We start from the raw sequence: 16,283 nt of genomic DNA on the forward strand, positions 1-16,283 counted from the left end.
AATCAAAATAAACATTACAGATATCATCAGAAGACAAAGCAATTTCAACGGAATGATATAACTTATTAAACATGATAAAAAGCATTTGAAGTATACAACAAACAATAATAAAATCATAATGCGTTGTTGTTATGAATGTAATGTGTCAGATTATTGTGATTGTGGTCATAGTGCTGAGCATTACTATTATTAGGCTATTAGTAGCTAGCTACTCAAATATGACAGTTTTCCTAATGCACAGATGAGCGCAAATTCAAGGAACTGCAGCCTGTTCAAATGTTGAAACAGCCTTTGTGGAAATTGTGTTGTTGTTAATGGTAGCTTACAACTTCCAAATGCGCCAAAATATTTTTTTCAAATAAAGACTGTGAAGACGCATACAACGCTAGCGATTTATTCTTTAATATCATCGGATGTGAATGATAGCCTCCTTAAAATGGGCTTCAGAAAATGGTCGATGCAAAAAGTTTACCCACACACATGAATGTGATTTGTTTTAGAATTTAAAGCGTAGCTGCAACAATTACCAGCAGTCCGTGTCGCAGGTGACTAAAACACGAAGCAAGACAAAACAGCGGGCTATTTTGGCGGGTAGCTGTTTTTTTTTTTTGCCTTTTCATTTTACACAATATGTAACACACATTTAAGTTTGGCATTTTATATTAATATTTATTTTGATTAATAATCAAAACCTTGTGATGTCTATGTATTTAAAGCGTCACGTGAGCTTCGTAACGAAAAGCTTACACAAGTTGAAACGAGCGTATCTGCGAAGTGGTTTGTTGTTTGGGTTTAATTGACCAACCATAATAGGCGTTTCACTAGAACAGACCAACCAAAACGTTCCGGGCAACCACACAAGCGGCTTTTACCCTAATAAAGCGGCCCTTAAACCTAGTATTCTGGTCAAATTTCGTTTAGCTTTCCTAGCGAAGTCTTTGGCCAAAAGACAGCAGCTGGTGACCGGGCGAGTCAGACTGAACGCTTGGACAGCTGGTCAGCGTAATCCTCCACATATAAACTTTTTTTTTTTTAACCTGACCTAGCTTAATTTCAAGCCAACCAAACCAGCTAAATAGCCATTAACGATAAAACAAAATACCTAAATTTGCATTCTTTTTGAAAGGAAGTGTTTAGTTGCTTCCACCAGCTGTAAAACACTCGACATAGTCCAAGTCATGTTTAGTTGGCCACTTCTGAAAGAATTTCTGTGTTGGATTGCAAAATCAGGTTAAACCAGACAAACAAATGTTGAATACAAATTATTTTATTTAAAATATAGTGACTGCATTTTGGCAACATTTAGATGTGAAGACAACAAGAAAGCAACCTTTTTCATGTAAATCATAATTGTTTAAATAGATACCACAAGCCATATTTATGAAACCACATTTATAATAATTAATTTGCAGGTCAAAAGTGATTCTGGGGAACTCAGACCAATAAAATATTCCAAACACATTTCAATCCAATAATCATTTTCTTATTTTACCATCTGCATTGACGTTTTTGCGTGGAGTACATTTTCAGACAATGCTACTGACCGGTCATGCATTGTTAGAGGTAAAAACATTACACTCTGTGTAAGGACACCTCTGAGTTCAACCCTGAGAATCCACCTGGACGTGAGGGCTCTGACCTCAGCATTTCTGTGCTGAAAACAGCATCTTGCATAGCTCCTACAGCTTTATCTTGATGCAGGAGTAGATTCCTCTTTCTCTGTTTGAGCTTTCTTCTTTTTCCTCTTCTTCTTAGACTTAGATTCTCCCTCTATCCCGCTGACGTACTCGGAGCACATAAGATTAGACACTCGCTCTTTCGTTGTGAGCTTCCTGGGAGGCCTGCAAAACATATAAATTAAGGAAAGTTATAGTGCATTATAAGAACTAAGAATCACAACATCACACTATAACTAGTTAAACAAGAATAAATGTGTATTTTAATGCTTTTACCACAAATCTATAAAATACAGCACTTGAGAAAATCCCAGCAAATCATAAAATAATAACAAAATGAACCTCTCAACTACAATGACAAAAAATGTGAATTGCTTGCATGTTTTGAAAGCATCAAAAGACACAAAACACAGATTTCAAAATTATCCTATAAAAGAGAGGGTGGTAGATAGTCTGACCAAGCTTTGAGGCTGGATGAACAAATTTCCCACTGTCGTCAATAAAAGGCTTGTAGACAGCAGTGGGGGCTTGATGAAAAACTAGTGACTGTTTATCTAAATCAATAACTCGGGAGAATGAAGCGGCACTTGCGGCCCGTGGGGCTGCTTAAGGATCCAATACACACACACGCATACATACACACCTACCCTCTTGATGAGACACAATACCCCCAGGGCTTAGACAGCAGATATTTTTATTTTAGTCCCTGACTGCTCTACAGCGACCCCTACAGAAAATATGATGTATATAAACATACGCAAATGTGTGTATAATCAACAGTGGCAAGAAAATATATGTGCACCCTTTGGAATTACCTGCATTTGGTTTGATATTCATCCAAATTACAATAATGAACAAACACAATCTGTTTTAACTAACAGCACACAAATTATTGAATTGTTCTTGCACATATTGAATACATCATTCAACCATTCACAGTGTAGGTTGGGAAAAGTATGTGAGCCCCAAGGATAATTAGTCAAGAGATGGCAAACAATGCATGAAACAAGATTGGAAGTATGGATTAGAGTTCCTTTAAAGGGTAACTAAACCCTAAACCAACTTTTTTTAGTTAATGATCTGTAAGCATGGGGCTTTATTAGTACTGGTCATTGATTCAAGTAATTTTTTTGACATTTGTGTATAAAGTGTTTTAATTCTACAATATATGGTGTAAAAACGTCTGAGTGCTGCCCTCTTCAGGTTGAACGGTGGCTACTGCAGTTGAATTTTCCTATTGGCTGTTGCGGTACTTCGTGAAGTAAGCGGTGACAGCTGACGTAAGCAGGTTCCACCTCACCACGGCAGATTCATGTACATGTCGTCTTGCGACCGTTGTGAGGAATAATAATAACATAGAGTCTGACAGCAGCTGTCAATTAATCCGTCACTACGAGTCTCAGGTGCCCCCGCTCAGCCCCGCACTCGGTTCGTTCCCTCTATCCCTGCCGGGGTCTGCCCACTTTTCCTGCATTTTCAAATATTTCTAGAGGGTGGAGTCAGACTCTGAGCAGGTGTTTAGTTACCCTTTAACTTGTAAAAAGCACCCCAAGTTGCTCCCAATGGCAATACTGCTAGCGACTTGCATGTCAGCCCTGCCGTCATTGGTGTGTGAATGGGTGAATGAGACGCAGTGTAAAGTGCTTTGAATACTGCTATGGTTAAAAAGGCTCTATATAAGAGCAGAACATTTACCATTATCAAAAAACTCTCAGAAGACCTACGATAAAGAATTGTTACTTTACATAACGTTGAAAAGGTTTACAAAGAGCTTAAATATGAATCTGTCCAGGTTAGACATATTGTGTACAAATGGAGATGATACAGTACACTGTGGCTACTCTACCTAAAAGTGGCCATCCAGACAAGTTGGCTCAAATGGCACAGAATGCACAATAAGGTAAAAAAAACAAACCCTACAGTGACAGCTAGACACTTGAAGGAATCACTGGAACTGGTTAACATCTCGGTTCATGAGTCTACTCTATGGAGAACATTAAACAGGCATGTTTAATTGTGTTCCATGTGTTCATGGAAGCACACCACGAAAGAAGCCACTGCTTTTCAACAAAAATTTGCTGCACACCTGAAGTTTGCCAAAAACCACCTTGACATTCCACAACGCTACTAAGAAAATGTTTTGTGGACTTATGAATCTAAGGTTGAATTGAGAAAAACACGCAGCACTACGTATGGCGTAAAAAGGGCATCATACACCAACATGAAAACATCATCCAAAAGGTGAAGTACAGTGGAGGAAGAATCATGATTTTGGGCTGCTTTGTTGCTACAGGGACTGGACCACTTGCCATCAGAGGAAAACATTTATTCCCAAGTTAATCAAGATATCCTACAGGATAATGGCAGGTTGGCTGTAATGGCCCTAAACATCGGAGTAAATTCACTACAAAATGGTTTCAAAAAAAGAAAATCCACCAACTGGATTGCCCCTGTCAGAGCCCAGACCTTAATCCAATAGAGATGCTGTAGAATCACCTCATAAGAGCCATTTACACCATACATCCTAAGAATATGGCTGAGCTGAAGCAGTTCTGTATGGAAGAATGGTCCAAATTTCCTTCTAAATGTTGTGCAGGTCTAATACACAGCTACCGGGAACACTAGGTTGACGTTATTGCTGCTAAAGGAGGATCGGCCAGTTATTAAATCAAAGAGTTCACTTACTTTTTCCACAGCACTGTGAATGTGTTCAATAAAGACATTAAAGCTTATAATTGTTTGTGTGTTGTTAGCTTAAGCACATGGTGTTTATCAATACTTATAACTTTGATGAAGATGAGATCACATTTTGACTAAATGTAGAAAGCCAACCAATACCAAAGGGTTCACATACTTTTTCTTGCCACTGTATAGAATATCACTATATTCAGGGTTGGGACGTTTACTTTTGAAATGTGTTCCACAACAGATTACAGAATACATGCTGTAAAATGTCATTTGTAATGTATTCCGTTATATTACTCATGGTCAGTAACGTATTCTAAATACTTGGGATTACTTCAGCACTGGTAGATTTTTTCGCTTGTTTTGACTATAAAAACTTACTCCCAGAACAGTAAAACAAAATACACATGTTAAAACCACATTCTCAGAAAAACCTAAATATCTTATACAGTGTTGTTTCAATCAAACTGATCCTTGTTTTAAGGATTTTAGATATTTTCACAGGAAGACTATACAAAAATTATCATCAAGAATATGATTTTTGCCTTAATATCAGAGGTCCTACTAGAAAAAAAAAAAAAGAGCCAACGTGAAATTTCTTGCTAAAAATAAATATGATTGTGGCTGGTAACATGTACATGTAAAATGGCTAGAAATAGCATTTAAGCTTAGCGTAAAGCTGACAATTTACACAAGGTTTATTTCTACTTCTGCTCCAAACTTAATTCTCTGCTTGCTCGGATGAACATAACACATCATAAGAAAGTGTTTCACCGCTGTTCAAATGCACTTTGGATCACATCATTTATGTGTGTAAATGTTTTCTTTCTGACAGGACTAAATATTAAACAAAACAAACGACAATAAAATGCAAAGTAATCTCTTCAGTAATCAAAATACTATTTGAATGTAACTGTATTCTAATTACCAATTATTTAAATTGTAACTAGTGGAATACAGTTACTTATATTTTGTATTTTAAATACGTAATCATTTTACATATATTCCGTAACTCCCCAACCCTGACTATATTTACACTCATGGTCAGACACGGATTCATTGCTCAGCAGCGGCTAGGTTACAGAGTTAAAGCAACAAATCTTCAAAGTCCTCCTTAGAAACAGAACAAATAGAGAGAGGTCAGCAGGTGTAGCTGGCCGAGCTACAAAATGGAGTGATAATGAAGTATATTAATATAGTCATATACCCAAACTACCTGGAATAAAATGCCATGTTCACAACTGGTCCACTAAAAACTGTTCAACTCTGAGATTAACAGCACTGGAAGCCAGATTAAAGATACACTGAAGAAAAACACACAAAAGAGATCGTGTGATCTCAAGACAAATAAGAAAACACTGTCCAACCAATTATACCTCAAATGAAAATAACAATCAAGAAATAGTAGAATGAATAGCTTGAGAAGTACCGAAGGACTGAAAGAGGCAAGCGAATGTGGCAAGCAAAGCCAAGAGAGTTTTGGTAGTAACTAATAAGTGCTCAGAGTGGAGAATAATCCTCACCAAATCTTCACACTTTGTAGTCTCTAGATAAAGCATCTGAAATCTCAACAAAGCCTATCCAAAATTAGGCATGATTAATTTCATGATGAAAGCGTTGAGAGTGAGATTTGCTGTAATACATTTGTATAGCTATCTTTCCAAAGGCAGTGCCTGACTTAAGATTTATCAGACATTAAATATTGGGATAGTTCACCTCAAAATTATAATTCTCTCATCATTTATTCACCCTCATAACTTGTCAAACTCAAATTAATTTTCTGTGGAAAAAACGGTCAATGTGGTCAAAAACTTTCAAGCTCCAAAAAGGACATTAAAGCAGCAAAAAAGTATTAAGTAATTAATATGATGGTTTATTCCATGTCTCCTGAATTGATACTAGAAACAGACCACAATGTAAGTCCTTATTCACTATATAACTTGACATCTGGCCCAGTTGGAACAGCGCAGGCTTCAACAGTGATTCTTTGAAACTGTGCACTATTTTCTAGTGTTTATCATCAACATTTTGGTGACTGTGGAACATTCTAAAAGTATCCCAAAAAAAAAAAAAAAACAATTTGAACTCGCGTCAGCGTTTTCAAAAATAGCTTGACATGACAACCATGAAAACCTGGCATCACTATGCCTGGTTCATGTACAGCACTCTGAACATGCGTCAAGCGTGTGAAAGCGCTTCTCTCATAAACACGCCAAGAAGACTGCAGATGTCAAGTTTTATGATTATAAATGAATTGAAAATGTATTTAAGTTTTTAGTTATAAGGACCTCCAGACAACTTTTGTACTGTTTTTAGGCTACTTTAAATAATATCCAGCAAAAATAAAATTAGAATCTGGTAGGAAAGTATAAGTTTGGGTGCTGTCTCAGTGAGATTACCTGTAATTGCTTCTCTCCTGTGTACCAGAGGTCTTTGTTGTTCACTCAAGTGTCTATAAATGTGTGTGGATGTTTATATTGGTGTGATCTGCTCATTAGAGAAATCTTGTCTGGACATGGACAGTGTATACCACAACCTGCTGTAATGAAGTCTCTCCTGACAGGAGGGCTAGACTGGAGTTAGACAGTAAGGCGTAGCACAACACAGCAATGTCTCTCACACACACACACACACACACATTAACGGCCAAAACACTGACCACTTAAGTCATATCGACATATTGTAGCATTAATATTCTGAGAGCAGTGGTTGGTAAATATAGATGTCACCTGTCAGCTATGATGGCTGATAATTCATTACGGGTGTTGTCTGTTGTCTGGGCAGCAGAGAGTGAGTGCGTGTGTGCATTATGGGTGCTCTGGGGACATATCCTCAGGGAATGACCTATTGTCCTGCTCCATAGGTTTCATTCACAGGTCCTGCTGCAGGTCACTCTGCCAATTAATAGTGGTTAGACACATGCTTCTCTCTATAGGCACAACAGTACAGTTAAATCTCGACACTACCATAAAGATGTCATTTACATGAAGACAGAAATCAACAATAATTTAAAGGGTTAGTTCACTAGCCCAAAAATGTAAATTCTGTCATTATCCCCATGTTGTTCCAAACCATTTCTTTCTTCTGTGGAACACAAAAAGGAGATTTTAGACAGAATGTTAACCTCAGTTACCATTCACTTTCATTGAATGGAGTTATACAGGATTGGAAGAACATGAGGGTGAATAAATAATGACAGAAATATCATTTTTGGTTGAATTATCCCTTTAATATATAATGTAGACAAAGCTTTTAAACCAGAGGAGGGAAATGGGACTATTTCTACATATAAAGACCATAGCGCATTAGAACATAGAGAGCCATCCCACAATGTTGTCCTGTTATCTCCTGTAAAGAAATAACTTGGCTAGGGAGTTTGTTTGTCAGTATGAAACAAGAAATATAAAAAGCTACACAACTCTCAATTAAATGTCATGTGCTACCAATTTCAAGTTAAGCAACTTCAACATCAGATTTTCCCAAACCGTATCTGACACTCCCTTTACGCTAGATAGAAAGAACACAAGGGCCTTTATCTCAGGCACACGTAAGAACTTAAGATGGGATGAAAGAGAAAGCAGTAAAATGCAGCCGAATACAGTTACAAAGACAGAAATTTACAGATGATGTTACGGTCTGACAAGGGAACTGTGATCAGTATTCGTGGGTCACAAATGAAACATGCCAAACACCAAACGAGGGGCTCATATGTGAATATTCTTCATTTAAATAACCACATACATGCACAATCTGATAGCGATAAACCTCACTATATGACAACAAACATTTTGGGCTGTGTTTGGCTCAGCTTAATAAAGTGTTCTGCACATAAGCTGGCCACACACACAAGTCTGGACATGGCCTTTGCTAACCAGAAGGCCATGCTTGCAGCGCCAGTTTCCATCCTGTGGAAATGACCCAAAAATACAAATTCTGTCATATCACCCTCACGTGGATCCAAACCTGTATGACTTAATTCTGTGGAACACAAAGAGATATTAGACATTATGTTAGCCTCAATCACCATTTGCTTACATAAAAAAAAATAAAAAATGCAACGAAAGTGAATGGTGAATGAGACGGTCTGCCTCACATTTCCTTTTGTGTTCCTTGAAGAAATGTACGTAATACAGGTTTGGAAGAACATGACGATGAATAAACTATGACAATGTACATTTTTGGTTGAACAATCCCTTTAAGTAAACTCCTATGTAGGATCAGACAATGGTTTGTAATATAGAAAGTAGCTTCTGTGCTATTAGCTTCATACCATCAAGGGCTGTTGGGGGACAAAGGCAAGTACAATGCTGCCAAAGGTGAAAGGTAAGACATGCAGCTGGTAAAGGCAGGACTTGACTAGTCCTCTTTGAACCTGCCAAGCTCTGCTACAGAGAAAGACTCACAGCTGCCAAGATCGGTGGGCTTTTCTCCAACACAGCAATGCTAGCATTTGCAGGGACAGCAGGTTGCTTGGTTTCAGTACCTATGGCATCACACTGGGTAATGAAATCTTTATGGTCCACAATCCCACTCTACAATATAAAACTATATTAAAAATCCAATAAAAATGTTTTGTCGGTGATTGTGCCACTTCACGCAGCAATTTTGCATCAGTGTGGACAGGAAAATTGTTTAACACGGAAATCTCGACACGTTGCACCTGGTCAGGACATTATGTTAGAGTACAAGAAAAACAATGTCCTTTGAAATGGCCTGAAAGCACTACTCTCTCCTTTTCTTCATGATGTGACTATATAAAAGCTAAATGTTAAAAAAATTTAAAATCAGGGTTCCCACTCTTTTCACGGCACAGTTTTCCAGGTTATTTTATATGCCCATTGGGTATTATATTTAAGCAAAAACAGATGAAAGGTCATGATGTATATTGTGGTAATTGGATGGTAGCTTTTTTCTTAATTCCGTAATCTACAGTTTAATAAAATTGTATTATAAAAACTGTGAAAATGTAATTAATTAAAAAGCACAAAGCGAGTAGACATCAGACTTATTTTACGTGTTCTCTGTTGCAACGCTGTTAATAGTTGTCATTTGTGTACTTTCCAAGAGCTCAAACTTGTTGCACACGTGCGAATGAGTTAAAATTGCTTTTCGCACATATTCTTTATCGCAAACGCGAGCAAAACTACCGCACTGTACAGCGATGCATCTACTACACACTCAAGAGTGTGCGTGATGCTCATGACTCAACATGTGCTCAACATGTGTTGTCAGTGATTGAGTTGCCGGCTTCAAACATTCATTTAGAAGCATGCAGCATATGCAACTTATTTATTTATTTAATAAAATCAAGCATTTGTACTTTAATAATCACACTAGGACAAACCGCAATTTTACTTTGATTAATTATGAATTCAAACCAGAGTATGCGAGTGGTGTGGCAACACTTTCCCCTCCATGCTCAAAACATTCTTTAATCACTCCACTCCGGGTTGTCCATTTCCTGCTTCTTGCTCACTCCACACTCCTGGATTAGGGAAACCCCACTCCATGGCAAAATAAGCACCTAACTACCTCTCTCCACTGTAAAGTTATTTCAGTATGCTTTTTAATATCACAACCATCCATGCAGAAGTTGTGTTAAATGAAAAATAAATACACAATATTAGAAGAAAAGCTACAATGTGCTTTATTAGAACACTAACATTAGCCCAAGACTAAATCATTTGACTATACTTTTAAAACATATTGGCAGCATTCTCTAGGTTTGATCAATTAAATAAGTTTCTAGATGCAAAACAAACAAAAAAAACATTAACTTTAAATATAAATTACCAAACCAAAAATTTTTAGATATAAATTACCAGAACAAAAACAAAACATTAAATTAAATTAATAAATTACCAAAAACAAAACACCACATTATAAAGTCTAGTATTATTGCCTAATTATTGCCTATTATTTTAGTTCTTTTAATTAACCTTGCCCTATAAGTCCATGAAAAAAGAAAAATACATTCTCAAAATGTTCTACACTTTTTCTAATCAAAACAAGATAAGACCATCAAAACTATGTGTCTAATGCAGTTACATTTTTGAAATACTATCATTTGAATTTTTTAATATTTAAATTGTTTCTCTATTTGCATTTACTGAGCTTCTTCATCTGCAAATGTATAATGCATAAATTAGCCTACGGCACTAAAATAAATGTAAATGACAATCCATTCAAACTATGTAATATTAACATGTTGATTAGTTCAGTTGGTGTTTTACATCGTTAAAAGTTCAATTCTATTTAATGTGGGTCATAATAGCCTATAGTTAAAACTGAGATGCATTCGATTAGAATGTTGATACGATTATTCAAAATATTTAATAGGGGAGAGATATAGATGTATTACTGACCTTTAGATTTTCTCTCCACATGTGAACGGATTATCATCATGTTTTTGGACATGTCTTTTAGGATTTCACAAAAAACCGTTGATGGTGGCAATCACCTCCCCACTCGTGTTCTCCTTCACCATCCCATCATTAATTTTCACTATATGCCAGTTGACGCAAGAATAAAGAGCATGTAGTTAAGTCAAGCTTTACCGCAAGCGGGAGCGTGAAAACAAAGCGAAAGTAACCTTCGCACTGATGGCAAAAGTGTTTAACACTGCTTAACATGTGGTCAATTATTGAATTAAGGTCCGTTAACAGATGTTTTGCCCATGATAGAGCATTAGTGGAGCACTCTTGGAGTGAGAGAAAACAATGACATGCCGATTTTTAAAAAACCTGCTCCTTGCTCCAGGCAAAATCATACCACTCCACTCCTTGCTCCACTCCAACTCCGCTCCAATCCACTCACATACTCTGATTCAAACATTACATTTCATCCCAATTATGTCAAATTCCATGACATATTGCGTTTTATAGCTAATACTATTTTTTCAGTGATTCGGTACACGTTTTCCACATCGGGAAATGTGGTAACTGCAGTATAAGCGGACCCCAAACAACGAATTATTGAAGATTAGTTCACATGTGTAAATGCTGCATAACCATGCTGCCACTTCGGCTTGGGATTTTTTTACTTTATTTTTTTAAATCAGTTTCGACCGTCATCATTGTCTAACGTTTACAACTCAACAACAGCAAAGTTGGAATGAAAAAAATCATATTTTGCATTTTATCAATACTTAAACTATTTCATCAGAACAAAGCAGAGATGACAGTAGATGTGCAGAGAATATACCTGACAGGGCTTTGTTCATGAAAATCAACCGTTGGAACAACGCACAGCCACCAGCAGTAAGAAAGTGATATGAATGTGTATTTGACACCTATACTGAAATCCGATCATTACCATGTTTTGTACTATTAGTGGCACAGACAAACAGTTTTATTATACTAAAGTATTTTCCAGGACCAATATTTTTTTTCCAGGACATTTTGAAAATGCTTTAATTTTCCATGACTGGAAAACTGCATCACAAAATGTCAGGTTTTTCAGGACGTGAGGGAACCCTGGTTAGCGTTTTAACATTTTGAGTCTTACTCCATCTTTATTGTGCCACCATTGTATACGTTTATACTACTATGGTTTGAAATCTATTCTAACATCTGCTTACAAATCACATTTCAAATGCCTCAACTTCAACTGAACAAATTTGTAGTGTTAAAAGTGAAATGTTGGAAAAAGTAGAGAAAAGTCAATCAAATAAAACATTATAGAAGCCCTACAATTTTAAACTGATCCAAAAACAGAACTAGATCACACAATCTGGCATCACAATCTTTGGGCACACATGCAGATGCTGCATCTTCAGATCATAAATCACTGTCAAATGTTTTGAAAACTTTCTGTACCTCTTTGCTTTGTCTTTGCCCTTCTTCTTGTCTTTGCTGTTGGCAGGATTAGTTGTGATGGAGCTGGTCAGACCCTGGGGTCCATCCCTCAGGCCAAAGCTCTTAGCAGCATGGCCCAGGTGCAGGCTGTGGATGTGGAAGATGTGTTTCAGACTGGAGGGGTAGGTGGTGTATGCTTTCAGGAAAGACTGCAGTGCTAAAGAACCAAAAAGACATTCAGAGCAGAGATATTAAATCAAGCAATTTAAAGAGTTTCTCTAGCAATAAAGATAATTTGTTTGTGTTATGAATACCACAAAAATGTGTGCTCCGTGCCATTTTTACAGTGTTGCACAGTGTTCATTTTTATCCATTTTATTTTTGTCTTTTGATGTCAAAATAAGTCAATATTTAATTTGTCATATTCAGTCTTTTATGTCAGTTTTACTAATAATATCTTTAAGTTGATAATAATTTGTTGATAATAATTTGTTGATAATAATTTGCAACATTACAAAAACCTGTTGGATTAGATGAATCCATATCTATTATCTTCATCTATAATCATATGATTATCTAGATGTTTATTTCTTGCTCTTTTAATATCTTGCAGTGTTATTTTATTTCTCGTCATATTTCCGTCAACAATATGCTTTAATGAAATCATATAATTATTGTCATGACGTGTCTTTTTCGTCTCATATTCGTTATTATTGGGTTGACGAGATTAACACTGTTTGCACATCATAGCATGCCAATTGTCTTGTACTGCGTATGATTTTTCAATATACACTTAATGATTAAATTAATATTCAGAATATATTTTTTTGTGAATTGATCCACAATAACTAAATAATAGCTGGGCTAAAACACTGTAAAATAAACTATCAATTTAACACATTAAGTGTGGCATGAACTTACCACTCTTAGCTATTTGCAGCGACTCATTATTGGCATGAACATAATTCTCAAATTCAGTCTGTAGAACGGTGGCTCTCTCCCGCACCTCTTGTTCAAATTCAGTGGCTGATCTCTACAGAGTGGCATACAAAGAGACGCAAGTTAAAGATAAAATGATATAAAAATATATGCAAATGGAATGTATACCAAACATTAAAAAACATAATACAATATTTTTGTCATATTAAATGGCAATAATAAAAACAAGAGCGTCACAAAAATGTTATTGATGTACACATTGACACCACCCCTCCCATTCAATGACCTCTGACCTCCCAAATGAGGCTGCGGAGGCGGGGGGCATGGGTAAGGATTACAACCAGCCGATTGGTGCTGAGAGGGAAAAGGACATTAAATCAGGATTAAGACTAACTGAGAGCTGGCAGAAACATTCACCCATTGTTGTTTGAGGGCTCTCATTGTTGAGAATGAGGGAGGGAGAGGGAAGAAAGGAGATAACGTGAAAGCCATTCTTCTCCCACAGCTGTTCTCTAGTACTGTTTCTTCAACCACATGTGATCTTCTGCCAAAATCATACAATTCAGCAATAACGGTTGCAGCCAAACTAGTGATGTCAAATGTAATGTTCCTTTGGTACCAAGTCAACACAAATATATATATATATATATATATAAAAAAAAAAAACGGTACCAGTTTCTCTACAGTATCAGTATTACCAACTCATTTCGGTAGATGCAGGCTGTCTATCTGACAGGTGGCTGCTTTCAAACAATTACATGGGTATTTATGTTTAAATGTGTTCAATTATTGCAGCTGTGCATTAGGCACTGCAGTGTAAATGCAACCTAGCAGAGCTGTTGTGTTCTTATATGTTGTTAATATTAATTATACAACAAAATCAACAAGAAAAAGGAAACCCACAAATAGACGTGGCATTACCTTACTGTTCCATTTGCCTCTGCCTTTGAAGCGCTCGTCCTGCATCAGAGTGGATAAAAGGTCCAACATCTTCATCTCAGACAAACTGAGAAAGAGAGAGAGGTTTGGGTTAAAAATAAAGTGTATAATACCATAAAACCACCCATCTCCGAGTCTGTATGTAAAAGCTAAAATGTTATATTTTATAAAAAAAATAAATCTTGTGAGTTTTATGTTCATTTGTAATATAGATAGATTGTCCAATCTGACTTGATACATCCACTTAAAATAATATTGACACCAAATTTATTTTAAAGTAACTGCAAAAATGGCTCATAAGTGAAGTTAGTCATTTTAGTTCTCTAGCATTATCTGTTTGCAGATGTTACATAATTGGACATACATTAGTTATCTAATTCATTTTTATTCCTACATTTTAAGTGTGATTTAAAGCACTAGTTCACCCCAAAATGAAAATTCTGTCATAATTTACTCACCACCAGTGGCATTTATCAATAAACCCTTTAAGCTCAGATGGGCACGCATGTAGAGAATTATCAAAATTACAGTCTTGAAGCTCTAATTTACAATGCATGTAGGCATTATGACCAAAAATAAATAGTTCAATTTTGATAATTTATCAATAATTTTGCACTACATATTATTGTCACCAAAAAACATCAAACTGATTAAATAGCCATGTATCTTATGTCGTTGGAAAGCTCTCAAAGCGTAGAATACAAACAGACTATCTGTATTATAGCGAGTAATAGTTAAGTGCATGTCTTTGACATGTTACATTTAATCAGGTGTTGCTTATAAGCCACTTTTTTGCTTATTTCATGTTCTGTTTATTTTTTGTGAAGTTATATCACATACCATTACTTAGAGGAGTGTATTTCCATTAAACAAGCCCACACACACACAGATCATTAGATAATCACAATGTGCACAACCATGATTTATATTGAATTGATTATCATTATAATTACTGTTTACATTTAGAATTGTTTTTAGATCTTAATTTGTATTAGTCAATTTCCACCTGTTGCCATAGATGGATAATTGCCTGACAGTAAATGGAAAGGTGGTTTATATATATATATATATATACACACACACAGGTCCTTCTCAAAAAATTAGCATATTGTGATAAAGGTCATTATTTTCCATAATGTAATGATAAAAATTAAACTTTCATATATTTTAGATTCATTGCACACCAACTGAAATATTTCAGGTCTTTTATTGTTTTAATACTGATGATTTTGGCATACAGCTCATGAAAACCCGAAATTCCTATCTCAAAAAATTAGCATATTTCATCTGACCAATAAAAGAAGTGTTTTTAATACAAAAAAGTCAACCTTCAAATAATTATGTTCAGTTATGCACTCAATACTTGGTCGGGAATCCTTTTGCAGAAATGACTGCTTCAATGCGGCGTGGCATGGAGGCAATCAGCCTGTGGCACTGCTGAGGTGTTATGGAGGCCCAGGATGCTTCGATAGCGGCCTTAAGCTCATCCAGAGTGTTGGGTCTTGCATCTCTCAACTTTCTCTTCACAATATCCCACAGATTCTCTATGGGGTTCAGGTCAGGAGAGTTGGCAGGCCAATTGAGCACAGTAATACCATGGTCAGTAAACCATTTACCAGTGGTTTTGGCACTGTGAGCAGGTGCCAGGTCGTGCTGAAAAATGAAATCTTCATCTCCATAAAGCTTTTCAGCAGATGGAAGCATGAAGTGCTCCAAAATCTCCTGATAGCTAGCTGCATTGACCCTGCCCTTGATAAAACACAGTGGACCAACACCAGCAACTGACATGGCACCCCAGACCATCATTCCTTCTCCCCAGTCTTCCTCCAGACTCTGGCACCTTGATTTCGAATGACATGCAAAATTTGCTTTCATCCGAAAAAAGTACTTTGGACCACTGAGCAACAGTCCAGTGCTGCTTCTCTGTAGCCCAGGTCAGGCGCTTCTGCCGCTGTTTCTGGTTCAAAAGTGGCTTGACCTGGGGAATGCGGCACCTGTAGCCCATTTCCTGCACACGCCTGTGCACGGTGGCTCTGGATGTTTCTACTCCAGACTCAGTCCACTGCTTCCACAGGTCCCCAAGGTCTGGAATCGGTCCTTCTCCACAATCTTCCTCATGGTCCGGTCACCTCTTCTCGTTAGCAGCGTTTTTTGCCATACTTTTTCCTTCCCACAGACTTCCCACTGAGGTACCTTGATACAGCACTCTGGGAACAGCCTATTTGTTCAGAAATTTCTTTCTGTGTCT

The 16,283-nt window shown here is 36.7% G+C and overlaps 1 protein-coding gene across 1 annotated transcript in view; it reads right to left on the reverse strand.

Moving 5' to 3' along the window:
• Positions 1 to 1,286: 1,286 nt before the first annotated feature.
• The window catches only part of ddx31 (DEAD (Asp-Glu-Ala-Asp) box polypeptide 31), a 35,756-nt gene continuing 20,759 nt past the window's right edge, over positions 1,287 to 16,283 (reverse strand). Inside the window, exons 17-20 of the mRNA XM_052103917.1 lie at positions 14,018 to 14,102; positions 13,079 to 13,190; positions 12,179 to 12,374; positions 1,287 to 1,841 (exon numbers count right to left, since the gene is read on the reverse strand). Coding sequence (XP_051959877.1) covers positions 1,688 to 1,841; positions 12,179 to 12,374; positions 13,079 to 13,190; positions 14,018 to 14,102 — 547 coding nt within the window. The 3' untranslated portion in view covers positions 1,287 to 1,687. The remainder of the gene's footprint in view (positions 1,842 to 12,178; positions 12,375 to 13,078; positions 13,191 to 14,017; positions 14,103 to 16,283) is intronic.

Source organism: Xyrauchen texanus, chromosome 3, assembly GCF_025860055.1.
Source record: "Xyrauchen texanus isolate HMW12.3.18 chromosome 3, RBS_HiC_50CHRs, whole genome shotgun sequence".
Lineage (NCBI taxonomy): Eukaryota > Metazoa > Chordata > Actinopteri > Cypriniformes > Catostomidae > Xyrauchen > Xyrauchen texanus.